The sequence below is a fragment of the Zingiber officinale genome, chromosome 9B (assembly GCF_018446385.1).
Source record: "Zingiber officinale cultivar Zhangliang chromosome 9B, Zo_v1.1, whole genome shotgun sequence".
In the NCBI taxonomy this organism is placed as follows: domain Eukaryota; kingdom Viridiplantae; phylum Streptophyta; class Magnoliopsida; order Zingiberales; family Zingiberaceae; genus Zingiber; species Zingiber officinale.
The window spans coordinates 107321298-107340302 of record NC_056003.1 but is presented as its reverse complement, the minus strand read 5'-3'; the positions used below and the strand labels follow the sequence as shown (position 1 = coordinate 107340302).

The window sequence follows — 19005 nt, the reverse complement described above, 5'->3', positions numbered from 1 at the left end:
GATCCGGCCAACGTGGCACATATATGATCATGTTTTGCGATCTTAGAAAAATAGTGTTATCAGTTGACCAAAACCAAAAGGAAATGACAAACGATCAGATCGGATCTCATTAGGTTTTGTCGACGGATAAAAGGTTCCATTGATGGAAAGGTTCTTTCGATGGAACGGATTTTCAGTCGATCAAACGGTACATCTATAAATGAAGCCTTAGAATATGAGGCTCAGCATCAATTTTTTATTCATTACTCCATCTCACTCTCATTACTTTTGCTAGTGCAAGTTCTCCTATTGCTGTGCTGGAAGGCTCTCCAACAATTACGCTTCAACTTCTACATTTGTTGTTGGTATATTATTTTCATACTTGCATTCATTTAAGGAGATAATAATATTGTTACTATCCTCCTACATATACTATAGAGTTTGCTTCTCTACTATATGAGTTTGCCTCTCTCCAAAAGAATTCGAAGAGAAGAACTATAGTGATTGCCTACTCGAAAGCGATCAAGGATCATGGACCTTGAAATAGTAATCGTTGGACTACGAATCAAGTAAAATCGATTATGTCTTTGTCTTTATTTTATTCAGCTGCTACTATACTTTGATTCAGTTTTATGAAGACAAAATGAAAAGATTTCAAACGATCGAGATTCACCTCCTCTCTCGACTTCTTTGACCCTACACTCACCTCTCGTACGTGACTCGTGCATGATTGGAGAGAGAGAAAGGGATGATTTATTTCATATCTATACGTGAGCACCTAATATTTTTTTTTAATTTTTACTTCCTTTAACCTAAATACTATACCTTAAAACCTAAACCATAAATCCTAAAAAAAAATTAATACTAAGTGCTCACAAGGTTCTTATGAATGAGTGTGGAACGTATCATCTCTCATATACAAAAATATTATACTGCACATCTATTTAGCGCCTAGTGTTAATTATATATATATATATATAGAGGAGTGATCACCTGCGCGCTCGCACAGTGCGCGACTGTGCGCGTGCGCAGGAGATCGCTCGGTTTTTTTTTTAAATTTTTTTAATATTTTAAATTTAAAAAATCAATTAAAAAATTTAACATTTCCTTATATAAATTTTTAATACCTTAATATATCCCCTCAACATATTACAATACTCAATAAATGCTTAAATTAATTTTATTTTATTTTTTTTAAAATCAAACACTATAACCTAATTGGGAAGTCTAAACCCTAGAGGTAAAATCTAAAAAAAAAAATAACTTTAACACTATGACCAAAGCCTGAACCCTATAAATAAATTCTTAAAAAAATATTTTATTTTAATTATTTTTTAATTCATAATTAAAAAAAAAATAGTTATTATCCTGCGCGGCGCGCACAGTCGCAGGATAACAAAATTCATATATATATATATATATATATATATATATATATATATATATATATATATATAGTTCTTCCAACGATACAATATAGAACAAATACAGAAAAAAAAAACTTTGATTTCTAAATTGAATATTTAAATAGAAAGCACTTAAAGAAAGTAATAAATAATCATTACCAATAATTACTTATTAGGGCATGTTTGGTTCAGGGTTATTCTTCATAACTTTGATTATCTAACCAAGGTTATATTATTTAACCTTGTTTGGTTCAGGTGATGAGTAATTCCAAAGTTATATTTGATTCCTGCCACATCAGCAAAATGAGGTTATATCCCGGAATCAAAAAAACCTCCAAATCGTAAGGTTTTGGACGATTCCGGGGTTAAGTAAATTATTTTCTCAAATATAACATTCCTTCTTCGCTGTTTATCTAGACACTTTTCTTCCTTTTTGGGGCAAAGCCTAGAGCAGCAGCGATAAATCGGCGGCGACAGACTTCGGCTTCTTCTCCCACTTTGTCTTCTTCGAACCAACGGCGACAGACTTCTCCGCCTTCTTCATCGAAGCAGATCTCGCTGCCGCCGCCGCCGACACAATCTATATATATTATAGAAGAAGATCTCGAAGCAGATCTCGCTGCAGATCTCGTTGTCGACGCAATCAGCCTTCTTCGCCTTCTTCATCGAAGTAGATCTCGCAGCCGCCGCCGACACAATCTATATATATTATAGAAGAAGATCTCGAAGCAGATCTCGCTGCCGCTGCAGAGTTGTCCTTCCGCCTTCTTCATCGAAGCAAATCTCGCTGTCACCGCCTTCTTCACCTTTTTCATCTTTCCATTGTAGGAGATGAAATCAACGCCGTACCCAAAAAAACAAAAATGTTTGGAACAAGGCATCGACGATTTTTTGCTACTTGTTTCCATTGCTGAAATCCTCTCCCTAAGCTGTGTTTGGAATTGGAAGTGATCCATCGATGCCTTGTTCTTGGCCGTTTAGTTTAGTTTGGGGAAGATAACTAAATATTAATATTAATATTAATAATTTATTTTATTTTTAAAAAATTAATCAAATATTAAATTAATTTAACTATAAAAATATCTATTCAGGGTATTAAAGTAAATGTTAAATTAGGTTATACACTAAAACCTTCAACCAAATAAGTTTTTATTACATTATTTAGGATTGAACCAAACAATATTAGATTATGTTATATTCCTTATAACCTTGGTTATGTGATTATCTAATAATCACATAACTAAAATTATAAATGATGACTTGAATCAAACACACCCTTAATATTATCTAAGAAACAACCAAGTATAGTTAATCAAAATTGAACTTCGGTCGATTCATTATAAAATTAAAATTTAAAAAGTTAGGGCCACATGTGTTTGGTTGACCAAAACTCAACTTTTGTGGACCTTGTTCGATAAGATAAATAATATTAGACAACTTTGAACCTTTTTAATGTCATTAGCGACACACTATTGATGTCGGTCAACTAAACCTAGCAATCCAAAACTTCCTAACTCAAACCCAATGTTAATATTAAGTGTAATTGAGCTTAACTACACTCCTTAGGTAAGTAGAAAAGTTGTTTGTTTGTAAATTCTATCCATATTACAACATGAGTAAAACTTGACTTCAAACTTGACATAGTTTCTACAAGTTCAAGCTCTCATTAGCTTTAGCTCAATCCAAAAAATTTATCATCGTAGCATGAACACATACCGCTTACTTCAATCAAAATTGTCAAATAACAAAATTCATAAGGAACTACCAAATGAAATGCAATTAGTGGCATTCATGTTTTTCCTCTAATAAAAAAAGGGAATGGGATGTTTTTGAATAAAAAAAAAATGAAAATAGACCTTCATACAACATTTTGAAAATTGAGCAAGAAAACCTTTTTATGACTTTTGCTCCAATATCTTCAAAAGTTATAACCATTATTAATAATTAAATTCGTGGGTATTCTCTAAATTTTAGTTAACAAATTTAATGTTACAAAGTACTGAAAATTAAGAATCCATGTTCAAAAATAATAATTAACAACTCTACTATTTTCTTTTTGTAGTGCTAAAAGTACACGTTTAAAGTAGTAAAACTTATACAAAACAACATAAATGTAACTAATAGCGTTCTATTTCTTTATACTTCTTTAAAAAGATTAAAGTAGTTTGGACACCTCTATGGTATCATTTATATATAAAAACAAATTGTACACTTCATATGTATCAAAATTTAAATTACATAATATAAATGTAATTAATGATGCTTGTTATTGTTCTCTTTAAAAATTAGAGCCAGCATTTGTACGCCTTTGCATCATATAATTACAAAATCATATTTCGGAATGCATGTTTTCCAGAGTCTCTATGTGCAAAATAAAATAAAATAATAATAATAATATAATATTAGTAATTCTATATATTATATATATTTCTCTATGAAAATTACGATTGTTGGATGGGGTATAAAATCATATTTTAATAAAATACTTTTCAGAATTCAGTTCAAAACTAAACAATTAAGGCATCTAGACACCATTGCCCCATGTAATCTAACTACTAAGGATAATTCCATATATAATTATTTTATATGTATTAGAGCATCTGCAATGCTATTAATGTGGAAAGTGTTAATACATTTTTTTATTTTTTTTTAATGAATCTATAGCATTAACGCGTTCAAAATTTTGAACGTGTTAATGTTACAGTATTCAAAAAAGTCATCACATTGGTGTTAATGCCTCATGCATTAACGCCCGTTGTGGATGTTCTTAAATGTAAAGGTATGATTTTATTTTTCCGTAGTTCACTTATTCAAATCATAAAAATAATTTTTTATAATATAAGATAAAACTGTGTACAATAAATTCTTTCCCTAAACTTGTATATTAACAGAAGCATTATTACTACCTTTTAGTAGTTCAGGATTTAAATCTTATCAAATTCTTTTTGACTTTTGCTTAAATATCCTGCCCACAAGTCATCACTAACTTACAGGTGATGATGTAATTAGTTAATAATCGAAAGTTAAGTTAAAGTCTCTTATCTTATTCAATGAAAATGAGGAAGAAAGGAATTAATTTCATCCTATTTTCACAAAACTTAACTGTATTTCCCTGCAAAGACGTGATGACCTAAAAAATTTATTTCCATCCTGTATCGTGGTTTTCCAACATTAGGAAGCGAAATAATTAAATTTCTTCTCTTATTTACTTCCATTAAAGTAAACAGAATCAAAAGAAAATTAAACTCATTTTATTGAGTTCCTTTGCCTGTAATTTAACAGTAAATTGTAATGTAAAAATAAGTATAAAGGAAGAGGGCTTTAGAGAACCCAACACAATAAAAACTGCCACATTTTTTTTGTGGATTATTTCCATAACTAATAAATATTCGTGTTAGAAATATTCAATGTCTCATCAAGTTCATTGGACTCTCGTACCAAATGGCTGAGAAAAGACCTCAAAGTCAGTCCGGAGACAAAATTACACTTCCCATAAATAAACAAATAGACAGTAGCTATTACAGCAATCATGGCATCTCTTAGCTTCGGTAGGTTTGATCTGGATGTTTTCCTTCAGAAGGTGCGATGAGCATCTACGATAAGTTTACACAATACTCGGGGCATCTCCAATCCAGCTGCACATAGCTCGTGGCCATCGCGTTCTGATGCAGTCGACTAGTGGTGCATGCTGAGGAGGCTGATTGAGCTCGAGGATGCCGGTATCTCTCACACTTGGATCATTGCTTGAGCTACTCACCACATCGGCCAAAAACTCTTCCTGCGTCCATCGAGGTGGAACTACAACGCTCAGTTTACAAAGCCTTGGCTTCTGCAGGGGACTCTCGCCGCCAACAGCAATAGTGTTTGATACTGATTTTGCAATGCCATTGAAATGGTAAAGATCAAACAGCTTCTTGCCCATTAATCCAGATGAGTCCTTGAGGCCCCCATAATTTTTATCCAATTCTAGCAAAGCGTGCCATAATTCACTCCATACGATGACCCCTGAACTGCAGAGGTGATCTATCTTTGCAGGCGGAAAATCGATGTTACCCTCCCTGAGAACTTGTTGAAATCCTTCCACACCAATAAACCCTCCACCACCACTTTGGTCCTGGGCATCAAATGATTTCCTAATCTTTGACTCCCGCTCTTCCAGCTCGTTCTCTTCTTGCACAGCAGAATCAAGAGCAAAAAGAACAGTGTAGTGGGACTCGCTACCCACTACCCATATGGGCCATCTAGGGGATTTTAGATGCTGACCAACTTTGCAAAGGTTGAGAGATTCTAGAAGTGAAAGGAATCCAATCTCCGGGGTCATGGCTACACCTTTCAGGAACATACCGCCACCAACATCCATTCGGCCATCAAATACATTGGGCACAGCCTCTCCACAAATCAGCAGATTCACAATTTCCTGCAAAAAGTTGAAAGAATTAGATGGATGTTTACTAGAAATTGTGGATCATATGCTCCTTAAGCACCACGTAGCAATTTTCAGGAGCTCTAGAAATTTTCAGTGGGAAGTGACCGTGATTGTAGTATAGTCATAGGAACGTGATTGCTTTAATCTCCCTAATTAGCATGCTTGTACATGATTGGATAACCAAGTGCAAAAGGATTACCATGAATAAATGTACTACAGTCGGAGTGAAAAGGGTTGTGTAGGCAAGTTGGAGAAGTGTTGGGTACCAGTTAAGGAAACATACATTGAGGCAATAAGAGAGACGGAAGCAGTTTTTTATACAACCAATTCTTTAACAAATTTTCGATCGACCACAAGATTACTGGTCCTCATCAGATGGATGCCTTATTTACTCAAAAAGGGAGATTGCCTCCCTGTGCAAAAGGAAGTATTTGTCTCACTATCACAACTCTATAACATCGTTCACATTTTCCCCTTGCAAACTATTGGAGCCATGGTTATTTTCTGAAATAAAAAAAAAAAATCCAACACAAACAAAACAAAAAAGAAAAACCTGCGAGGCATGGCCAAATGGAGCTGTGACCAAAGGTAGGCTAGGATCATCTCTGTCTGCCTGAATGAACTCCTGCAATAAAAGATGGAAATAAGCTTCAGCAAGAGGTCTTTACAGATACCAAATGGTCGAAGCACAAAGTAAAATACCTAAAATAATTTACACAACCGACATTTGTTATTTTAGTAATAAAACCGTGGATGCATTATTTAGGTGTGACTCAGATGATGAAAATAAGAATGATACAGATAATTCATCAGTTAGCAACTATGACTACTCTCCTAAATATTGATTCAATCCTAAGCAGCTACATAGGTACTACAAAAACCCAGAACCAAAAATATAAAATATACCTGGATTTAAAATACCATCTAGGCACAATTTCTTGCAAGTCCCAATTAAACAAAGATATGAACATTGTGTTTTATGATTTGGATGATGTCAAAAACCAATGTTGATTTAATAAAATTGAAGGTTAAAACATGCCTATAGACCAGCATATGACAACTTTGTCAATATAAAAATCTTCTCATCAATTAAATCCACCAACAAAATTTGTATCTCAGCACTACTACTTAACCATGTCACTTCTCTGGTCTGATTTGATACCATTGTGTACCCAACTTCAGCCTTCAGGAGTAGTAATATAAAATGCTTACTAGCTAGCAATTCTAAAATAGGTTGAGATGGTGCCTCCATGTTTAAAGGCAACCAATGAATTAAATCCACTAGAGTTGGTGTAAGGGATAAAGGGAGACCACATAAAACTCTAGTTAATGAAAAAAAAATGGTAATCTAATTGATTTGAATTTACTAACAATATAAACTTTGCACAAATTTCAATAGAGGGGTAAGAGCCATGTAGCCGGTCTCAAATAGTAGGGACTTAAATGATATAATTGTAGCAAAAGGTGATTATGCTCACCCAGACGCCCTTCCCAGCCCGTCCCCAGATTATGTGAAGGAAGGTAAATCACGAGATCAACTTATAGCCAACCACTAAGTTGGCTAGGGGGTGGGAGGATTTTTTTCCCCAAGGGCATGCGCCCGCCCGGAATTGATCCCTTGTCCAATTATAGCAAGTTTGTCATCCTCTAGCCAACTGGGCATCCTATGGGGATGATTTAAATGATATAATGATGTCTATAAGGATGATGAAGATTAGTGTAAGGGATAAGAAGGAGAGCATAGAAAACTTTAGTTGAGTAATAACAAGTAATCTATTTGATACTGATAAGAATATTGGAAGCATAAGATCAATATAGTGACCTCAAATAGTTGGGGCTTAAATAATATAATGATGAATATGATAAGGATTTGGGAAAATAGGAAAAAAAAACAAGGTGAGATGATGATTTAAAGCAAGCAAGAAAAAAAATGAGGTGAGATGTGGCAAGGGAAGGAAATCCATGCCCATTCTCCTCTCCTTACATCATCAGTAGGGTGGCACTGCCATAATCAGGGCTCATAAATGGGTAAACGGCAGGGAAGAAATAAATAGCGATCCCCAGTTAGCACACTTCAGTTCCTAGGTCATTCATTCATGAATCTATTAAACATGCTATTCTAAAACTATTATATAATACTACTCTTCACTAGAATTAACATGAATTCTCTATATTGATAAAGTACTAGCTGTTTATCTTGATTGTATGACCATAGAAAGTTTAACCTGTCAAGAAGAACTCTAATTGGTACCATATTAAGTTCGATTAGATGACCATCTATACTCTCTTTGATTTTAATCCAATTGAATATGTCGATTTTAAACCTTGAATTTACCTTGTTTGCATATGAGATGAATCCAATCAACAGTAATATGGTTAGTTCTTGTACATTTTTTCCATTAAGCAGACAGGGTAATACTAGTGGAAATTTAATGATACATCATGCCACAAAAGGATGATATGTGAAGAAAACCCTGTCAATAACTATGCATACCAGCCCTCGTGAAAGTAGAGCAGATATAAGGAACAACAGCGCTCCCATACGGCTTTGAAACACCGGAAGTGCAATTAGTAGTTGATGTATCGCAGTTTCTTGTGAATTGTATGCATTAATTCTTAAAAATTTCTGCAAGTCTGAAGCCGTTGCAACAGAGAGATCTTTCAGAGCTTTTGCTAACATCAACTTACATGCAGAAACCACAATAGTGATATAAGATATCATATCCATACAAACTGAAAAAAAAAATAAGGAGATAGTTCAGATAGTCACCTCACTTTGATCATCCTCAGAGCCCTCCCAATCATGGCAGTTAACCCCTATGGTTGCCACCACAGCCTGTTTACCATTCCCACATAGGAACAATATTTCGGCCAAACTGTAAACCAGTGCTCTGAAAAGAAATATGTTATTAGTCTTCAGGCTCAAAATTACCCCATTGAAGAAATGGGATAACTAAGAAGTTGGTTATAAGTCATGTCACTATCAACAGTAGTCTAAAACCCATCTAGATTTTGAACACTTTTAGATCAAAAGCTATCTCTGATAACTCAAATATAACAGAACACAGTCCGAAAAGGGTATTAGTTGCTAATCAGGTCCTAATTGGTTGGTTTCAGCTGTTCACCTTTCGGTATTGTTCGATAGGACTATACTTTTCAAGGCAAGATGAGCTTATGGAATTACTTCTACAATTCATAATCATCAAAGCAATCATGTAATGATATGGTATATTAGCATACATGAATAACAAAAATTACAAAAAACCTCTTCAGGAACTTTGTTCAATTATTTGTTTACTAAATGAGTATTTATATGTAATACTATACCACATTCCAGCAATTTCATTTTCTTGCCATCATTAGCACTCAGTTATCTCTCACTATTCAGCTACGCTGTCCTTTTTCATCTTACAATTCCTTAAATTTTTCCTCCCCATTTAAAGTGATGAGACAAAATTGTTGTATTTTCTTTTAAGAATATGAAAGGGCATTATGCACAGGAACAGCAAGTGTGAAGTTTGCAGAACTCTACATGGATCAGCAGTATCAAACACCGCAGCGGGTATTGCTTCAAAAGAAAAGAGCAAATCTCAAGCAATTTAAATGATAGTTTGTGCTGATAACTAAGATGTGTAAACAAAGCTTTGAAACTTGAATATGTAAGAATTTCCTAAAAGACAATTAGAAGAATACTCTATAGTAAGATGAATAATGTGCAAGAGTTACTTTAGCATTCACTCTTTATGAGAACAATTCACTATTCATACACACTCGCAAGATAAAAATAATAATAATAATAATAATAATACTATTATAAAAAAATAATAAGATTGGAATAGTAATGGAAAATTTAATCACCTCTGTTTCCTGTCTTCAGTAATAGATGCAAAATTGTTGCTTGCTGTTTGTGAATTTTGATAAAGTTTGTTCCGACCTAGTTCATATAGTGGTTTGTTGACATCTATTTTACTAAAATTGTCCGAGAAAAACAGTAGATACTTCAAAACATAAGCCTGCAAAAAAGATCAAATAGAAATTGGACTTTAATGGAGTAAATTGGGGCCTAATGGAGTACTTAAAACAATATGAAAAACCAGAAAGCATAGGAAGAAGCCAAAGTCATTATCAAGAAGTATGATGCACGGAATTTTCCATTATTGTGACAGAAGAAAAGAAAATAAAGTACAAACGCCCATTATGACAATCATAGAAATTCAATGACAGGTGAGATAAATATCTAGGTTTAAGAATGTTTTTAGTTGGAACTTAGAATCTCAGCTGAATTTCACATGTAAAATGAACGATTTTAATTTTTTTTAGTTTGCAGAGGCAAGAATGAACAGAGTAAGAGCTATGATAAATAATATTATTTGGTGATATAACTTTGCATATTGTTCAATGATGGGATACGATACAAATAGTTGACCTTAAATAGTTGGCACTAAAAAGACTTGTTGTAGGATTATTATTGCTGCACTGTAGATTTTTGAAGAGCACCTTATTTGCATATGAACTCAGATCCGCTGTAACTAAATAATTTCAAGTTGTTGAGCTACTATATATCACTAGTAATATTAAGAGTAATGATACCAAGAGGGAAAAAATCTTAGAGAAAAATTCAGGGATAGACACATAAATTAATGACCCACCATTTTCACTTTTGTCAGCTTATCAGTTTATGTGTCTATCCCTAAGATTTTCTTTCTACATATCATTTTTCTAATATTAGTATCAAAATCACACAAATCACTTCAATCACATAATTTTCTTTGATCTCTCGCTTCAAATTTCAATTCTAATAGGTCTAACTTGTGTAACTATGAAATATGTTGGTTGTCTCTAAAGATCCCATAGCATTTTAGCCTATTTGATTTTATCATCTTTGAGCTATAGCTAATTGCTCCACAATACAAGCTGCAAAAAAAATCATTATACTTTTATGGGAAATGTGCCATATTCTTTGGGATTGTTCCAACTCAATTAAGCATTTTGTAAAGTAAAGAGGACAGCTTGAGAAAATATACTCTGATTGCAAAATTCCAGAGGCTAAAATCGTATTTACCCAAAACCTAATTATAAAAACAACTCGATTCTTTAACGGCTAGAAACTACAGCATTCAACTAGATGGAAGCTTACTTTACATCACGTCTGGAATTTAAATGAAAAATTGTATTTAAAAAAAAAAGTTGTAGTGGTCTCTTCTGTGTTAAAACATATTTCATTAACCTAAGTGGTACAAACTACGAATACTGGAAAAGTTAGTGTACATATAAACCAGTGTAAAATGTAGAAATATCAATATAATAAAATAGTAAAAGAGGCTAATCTCTACTTTACCATATTTTCTATTTAAGGCAACAAGGTCTTGGTTTATGGTAGGTGATTTTAACAGATCGGCAGAAAGAAATCACATATCATGAATAATTGTTGACATACCAAACAATGAGAAAAAAGGAAGAGACAATAACAAAAGTAAATGAAAAATACCACCGAGATGAGATAATAAAAGATTCTCCCAAAAATCAGCATCCATTGACATAATCGAGGCATACAGAACAAGAAAAGAGAAGAACCTGAATGGTGGCCAATACACCACAAGGACCCCCCTTCTCTTGAACCAAGCCCATGCAAGTTTCCGGATCGGGGCTAAATCTACAAGCATTTCATATAAAATTAACCGCAGAAGAAAGACATAAGATAATTCATTGAGAGACCAATTATACTAGAAATCAAAGGAGAATTCATCCATGGTCTTCATCATTTGTAGCTACTTGGGAATTTAGTGGCAAGCCTACTTGATCAACTACAAACCTACCACCTGATGAAGGAAATGACTACTATAGTAATGCTTAATTCGGACAGTAACAGAATGCATCCAAGTATGAAGGAAAATGATTGATATAAGACATGTCAGTGGTAGTTAAGTCTCAGACTGCTTGCAAGATATGTACCAGAGCCTTAGGACAAAACTTTTGGTATTACTACATCTTTTGATGGCTAGCTACAGATAATATAAGGAACAAAGTTTACCACATCTTTTGATGGCGAGATAAAGATATTATAAGGAACAAAGTTCACTACATCTTTTGATGGTTAACTAAAGATATTTTAAAATGTGTGTATATGTCATGTGACCAAAAGGTCACGGGTTCGAATCCTGGAAACAACCTCTTGCAAAAAGCAAGGTAAGGCTGCGTACAATGGATCCTTCCCCGGGACACCGCATGGCGGGAACTTCGTGTACTGAGCTGCCCTTTTTTTTTTTTAATGTGTGTGTGTGTGTGTGTGTGAGAGAGAGAGAGAGAGAGAGAGATGTGATGTATATAACTACCATGTTGGATAATCCTGCAAGAAACCCTCCTGGGCTTCGCCAAGTACAAATAAAATCCCATAAAAAAACAAATTTGAGCACTAAAGTTTCTTGCATAAAGTGTATTTAATATTAACGTTTATGGGATGGCATATATTTTGTTCCAAGAAATGAAAGTCATTATAAAACCAAGGTATTAGTTTAGAACTTCAAGAAGACTTTGCTGAATTTGGCCAAAGGACTATTTCAAAGAACAGTAAAGGACTTTATGGTACTATGATTAGTTATTGGTGAAAATATTAGCTTAAAACCTTCTAATGCATATCATTTTTTGTGTTGACCGAAAGAAATTTTGTAGACAGTACAGGTCTTCATTTAAAGATAGACAAACATTGTTGAGAAAGGAATATTAGGTAGTTCAATGGACCTCTGGTATATAGTAGGCATAATCCTGAAACCATTCAATCAAATAAAAATCAAGTGCATTCTTTGTTATGATACAAATATTGAACCATAATCTCATATTATGCTTCCAGATGAAGTTTAAGTGGACATTTTAATCCCACTTGGTTGCCAGAGCCTATCCCAATTGCAATAATACTGAGAGTGGGGCAGTTGAAGCCATTTCTCCGTACTCCTATATAGAGTATAGATATGGAAGAGGAATTGGCTGTTGTAGAACGAATGTAAACAAAGCAGGTAAGCAGAAGAATAAGGTAAAAATGAGAAAGCATCAGAAGAATAAGGTAAAAATGAGAAAGCATCGCCTCCAAATGTAAGCACTGGAAGTTATCTTCAACATTCTTTTAAGAAAAAAGAATGAACTATATACAACCTAATTAACTTGAAATTGGAAGAGTCATTCTAGTGTTTAAAGTAGAACCGTAGTTTTGAGTAAATATTATGACTGCTTATATAACCATTTTACATTTCCGTCATAAACAAATTGGCATATAGCCACCATGACAAAGGCAATAGACCTCATTTACTAAAAATTATTTACATATTTTTCAAAAATAATGTTCAATATCTTACCTGAAGACAAGTTGAACTACATTGTTAAATTAGCTGCATAGTGTAGTTAAAAAATAGAATTTTCTCAAATACCTTGAGTCATTTTCAAGGTTAATGTTAACTAGCCATCATAAACTGAAGAAAATGTATAATACAATGAAATTGATTATGAATCACTCAGCAACAACTTTCACTTTCTAGCACATCACACATCATTAGCTTATTTTCTTTTAGCGTAATACATTGCCTTGAGTTTGCTAAACTTCAAGAGTCTAATATCAACTGTCATAAATAAGGCAAACGGAAATGATTTTCATATATACAGGCACAATTGACACATGATAATTAAAGAGATGTCCTATGCAGTAAGTTGATAAACAATGACAGAGATGGATAAACTGGCGAGTTAACCTGATTCCCTGGTTACTCCATTGTGCCAGAACATCTCTCGAAACGCAATTCCCGAACACCAGGGTAAACAGCTTCTCTGCATCTGCCGACGAGAGAGCCTCACAAGAACCAAAACGCATGCCTTCTCCTTCCTTAAATTTCCCTAAATGCGTGCTGCTGGTCTGCTCCCCTGCGACTGAGGCCATCGAGACGGCCTTAGTGTCCCCGACCACGCTCGCACTCGCGGGCTTTGAAGGGCTACCACTTTTATTTCCAGCAGCCTCGGACTCGGAGGCCTTCATCCTCTTCTCCGCAGCTGACGCCATGAGCTCGCGCTGCAACCTCCGATTCCTCGCCTCAAGGGACTCCTCCGCTATCTCCAACGGCTTGCTCCGCTTCGCCTCCGGTGGCAAGCTCTGCAGGCTCATTCGCAGTGCCATCTGAAAGTCCTCGTCCTCGCGATCCACCATGGCCGATTACCACCCTAACTGCCCCTCGAATCGGAGCCAAGACACAACGAATCGGAACTAGGGTTTCGATCGGCCAGCGTCCCGTCGCTAGATCATGCTTCCCATGAATCAAATCGCGAGAACAGTTAGAGGTTCCACACTCAATTCTCAATCGAATTCTTGATGGAAGCGGGAGGAGATTTCGATTCCGATTGCAATTCCAATTGCAATTCCAATTCCACTGAGCTCTTCCGAGAGCAATGCCACTCGAACGCTCCAATATTATTAGATATATTCCGGGCTTAATGAGGAAATTGATCAGCCATCGTCGAGATGATGGTCCTCGCCCTCAGATGGCATCATACCCGTCCAATCATTAAAAAAAAAACAATCATTCATGCCACTGCCGTAGTGCAGCTGCTTCTGCAGGTTTGTTATGAGATCCTCTTCCTCTGGATGCGTCCAATCATCTTCTGTATTACGATATTGATTTTATTTTATTTAAAAAACAAACAATTCCATTTCATTGTCCGAAAACTTATGAAAAAGATAAAAACAGTCAACCAATTAAATTGTGCACCCGGGGCCGGGGGGATAACTAATTCGTAGCGATAAAAAAAACACAAAACTTTAACCAATAATAATATTATATTATATTTGCTTCAATTAATTGAATAATCAAACACTAGGGTTGCGTTTGGTATAAGCTTGTTAAGTAATTAAATTGTTGATGTAATGTAATAAATATTTTATTACTGCATGGGGTGAAAGAGTTATATGTTATGTATATAATTTTTTATCAGAAGGATGATTACTTTTTTATTTGGTGTCTATTAATTTTTTATAAGGAATATAATTTATATGATTATAAAATGATAAAATTATTCAGTGACCTTTGTCGGTAACGGTCGACGGTCAATAGTGGGCGGTAGGCAAGCAGTGGTCAGTAATGGCTTGCAATCGGCGGGCGATAATCGACGGCGGCGACCGGTGGTCGATGACGACGACCAATGACGACAACACCAGTTGATACAGGAAATGGACTAAGAGCATATTTGATATATTAAATATTAGGATTGGAATATAGCCTAGATTACATACTTTTAGTCTTATAATTCAAATTACAAAAGTTTATTGTCTTTTTATTATCTAAATTAAATTATATTACAAATTTAAAATTATACCAAATAAAGTAATCAACCTTGTAATGTAATCTTAATTACATTACAAGACTGATTACCCCTCACCAAATGTAGCCTAGATGTAATCACCAATCATGATACTCCAAGCAAATAATTTTATGTGATACCAAGACCTATTTCATGGTCTAAAATACACAAGGTGCACTCTACTCTTGGTGCACTACCTTGCTCGTGTGGTTGGCTAGTAGATAGCATATCGCTTGTGTGGTCATTCATGTAGCACACTCATGGGCTTGTGTGGTAATCTACATGGACCATCTATCTCTGTGACTATATAAAATTTTGCAAAGATAAGCGAATGTATGATTTTCTTTTCTCAAACAAAACAACTCTCTTCATCTTCTCCGAGTTCTCTTTCTCTCGCATGTGCACGACCACGGTACTCTTGCTTCAACTAGTCGCTGGTTTGATCATTGGAGGGGCCACATCGACAATGTCAATCCAAGACTGATGCACTTCGCAAGACCCAAGCACAAGCAGTAGACATACCAGACGACACACTACTGTAGCTCCATAAGAAGAGAAAGAAAGGAGGAGCCGAGCAGGAAAAGAACATCATCAGCCACGAAACTATAACACATACTAGTAACTAAAAAGCTAACCACTAGTGCCTAAAAAAATACAAAGTTAATTTTTATATAATGAATAAAGATTGAATATAATCAAAGTTATATATTAAAAATATATTAAAAAGATTATAAATTTAAAAGACAAAAGATATCTTCTTTGATATAAAATATTTTATGTATAGTCTAAAAACAAATCTATTATAAAAACTTAGGTTTAAAGTGGACAATATCATACTATTATCAAAATATATAAATTCTTTTGGTCATAACAAACTTAAGTGGTATCAAAATCATAATCTATATTAGATGTTATGTGAGGTGGGCTTAAACAAAATTGAGGGGAGATCTAGAACAAGTCAAGAGTGACCAGATGCTTGTGGAAAGGTCCGAAGCAGGCCAAAAGTGATCGGATACTTCTGGGGATACCCAGAGCAAGTCAAGGGTGACCGGATATTTGAGTAAGGATTTGAAGCAGGTAAAAAATGACCAGATATTTGTGGGAAGACTCGAAGCAAGTTAAGAGTGATCCTTGAGAGGAGGCCTGGACCATGAGAGTAATAGCGGTCCTTAAGGATCATTGGGAATTGTTGTAAATGTGAATAGAATAAAGAGATGGAGACGAAGAGACTCTATTGTGCATGGGTTGTTAGTCCTACATTAGAAGTCTCGTGGCTTTATTATTGGTTTAAATTATGACACATGCATTGATGTTATAAACATATGTATGGGGAGAGACTCTCTCACGTGTGGGTGCGTAGAAGTGGGTACAATTCCAGGGCTCGGATTGTACTAAACCCATGTTGACTCGAGTGCGATCACAACCTGCGCACATCGAATGCAGGACCGGTCAAGGCAAGATTTGTCCAAGTGAATAAACGAATGTCCTGCCACCGAATCTCATTTTGCTACCTACTCAAGAGAATAACAGAAGCATTAATATGAAATTAATGGCGATTCCGTAACGTCTCAACATTAATGGTGACATTAAACTCATTAATGGTGATTTCATAATATTTCAGCATTAATGGCGACATTAAACCCATTAATTATGATTCTGTAACTTCTCGACATTAATGAAGACATTAAACCCATTAATGGTGATAATAAACCCAACAATAAATGACCATAATTTGGTCATTCATTGCAGGCAAGGTAAGAGCTCCTATATAAGGAGGTTAGATTTTGAGCAAAAGATAGAGAATAGCGGAAGATAAGCGAAAGAGAAAGCGAGAGAAAGAATAGGAAGTGAACCTCTGTTCACCTATGTTCTCCCACAAAACTCTCTCAGTCGTGCATCCATTCGACTAAACTACTCGTGATAGCACTCGGGTGCATTCTCAGTTCGCACGAACAACTAGTGCTTAGTTGCGTGTATGGTTTTGACATTGTATTCTAAGAAACAAACGACCCGAGAGAACCTCGAAACACAATCGGAGGTGGGGCAAATATGTTTCAAGGAAACTACATTGAACGCATGCCTCAGTATCTTAGTCAATGAATTCTCTTCCTAATTTGACGATCGACTCCCAATTTTACTACGTACAACATCAACTCCATAACTCAGACCACCGGAAGCTTGACAGAACCGCCCCGCTGGCAGTATGAGACTAGCCACTTAGGTCATCTCAACAGATAAGTTAAAATTAATTTTATGTAATTTTAACAAATTGTCCAACAATCTTGAAACAGACTTCGATTCTGTTGAGATGGTCACAGAACAAAGTGTTGAGGTGCAACAGACTCAACACATTAAAGTCCCCTCCACCCCCATTGGAACTGTGTCAATCAACCATAGGGAAAGGCCAGAGAAGTTCATTGAATTGAACTTCAAGAGGTGGCAGCAGAAGATGCTCTTCTACTTGACCACACTCAATCTGGCTCCATTCTTGATCAAGGACCCTCCCAAGCATGCTAAAGATGTTGATATGCAGACCATCAGTGTAGTGGAGACATGGACTCATTCTGAGTTCTTTTGCCGAAACTACATCCTCAACTGTCTTGCTGACACACTGTACACTGTGTATAGCATGAAGAGAATGGCTAAGGAGCTGTGGGAGTTCCTAAACAAGAAGTACAAGACGGAGGATGTAGGCGCCAAGAAGTTCATTGTAGGTCTATTCCTAGACTACAAGATGGTTGACTCCAAGACGGTGATCAGCCAAGTCTAGGAGCTTCAAGTGATCTTGCACAAGATCCACTCGGAAGGGATGGTTCTGAGTGAAATCTTCCAAGTGACTGCTATTATTTAGAAGTTGCTTCCAGGCTGGAAGGACTTCAAGAACTACCTGAAGCACTAGCGGAAGGAGATGAATGTGGAAGAACTCATTGTTAGACTTCACATTGAAGAAGATAACAAGAGTTCAGAGAGAAAGATATTCTCTCAGGCTACTATGAAAGCCAACATGATCGAGCACGGTCAAAACTCGAAGCGAAAGAACCCAAAGACTTCCAAGATAGGACCCAGAGGAGGCATTAATAAATTCTGTGGGAACTGCTTCAACTGTGGTCGAGCTGGTCACAAATCTTCGGAATGCAGAAAACCAAAGAAGAAGTAGGAGGCCAACCTGAATTATGGACCAGAAATTGACGACCTCTGTGCTGTGGTCTCTGAACTGCTAGTCAATTCAAATCCGTGGCAATAATGGATCGATATTAGAGCCACTAGACATGTTTGCTACAATAAGGAATTGCTCCATAAATTTAAAGAAGTCAATGAAGACAAGTTGTTTATGGGAAATCAGCAACCTCGGACATCATGGGCCAAGGAAAAGTTTGTTGGTGCAACATCCCTCAGGTCAAGGTTGACCTGGTTGACCAAGCTGAGTCTTGGTTTGGGTTTAGATGTTTGACAATAAGATATTGATTGAAGAAGAGTCAAGTAGGTCAAGGATGACCGGATACTTGACTGGGAAGTCCTAACTGGGATGTTAGGCAGGAGGAAAATCCTGGTGAGTGAAGCCAGGTGAAAGACCTAGTGAGTGAAGCTAGGCAATTGGGAAGTCCTAGTGAGTGAAGCTAGGCAGGAGAAAAATCCTGGTGAGTGAAGCCAGGTGAAAGACCTAGTGAGTGAATCTAGGCAATTGGGAAAGTCCTGGTGAGTGAAGCCAGGCAAGAGAAATCCAGATGGGTCAAGGTTGACCAGACATCTGGTGAGAGTCCAAGTAGGTCAAAGGGATTGACCGGATACTTGCACGAGGAAGAAAAGTCCAAGTAGGTCTTAGGGGGTGACCGGATACTTGGCAAGAAGAGAAAAGTCCAA

The 19005-nt window shown here is 35.8% G+C and overlaps 1 protein-coding gene across 1 annotated transcript; it reads right to left on the bottom strand.

Moving 5' to 3' along the window:
* Positions 1-4754: 4754 nt before the first annotated feature.
* On the bottom strand, positions 4755-14278 carry LOC122023546 (ubiquitin carboxyl-terminal hydrolase MINDY-3-like). The gene is made up of 7 exons (XM_042581693.1): positions 13548-14278; positions 11386-11464; positions 9670-9824; positions 8582-8702; positions 8306-8494; positions 6365-6436; positions 4755-5802 (listed from the first exon to the last, which is right to left on the bottom strand). The coding sequence occupies exons 1-7, from the start codon at positions 13994-13996 to the stop codon at positions 4990-4992; spliced, it is 1878 nt and encodes a 625-aa protein (XP_042437627.1). The 5' UTR covers positions 13997-14278; the 3' UTR covers positions 4755-4989.
* Positions 14279-19005: the final 4727 nt, after the last annotated feature.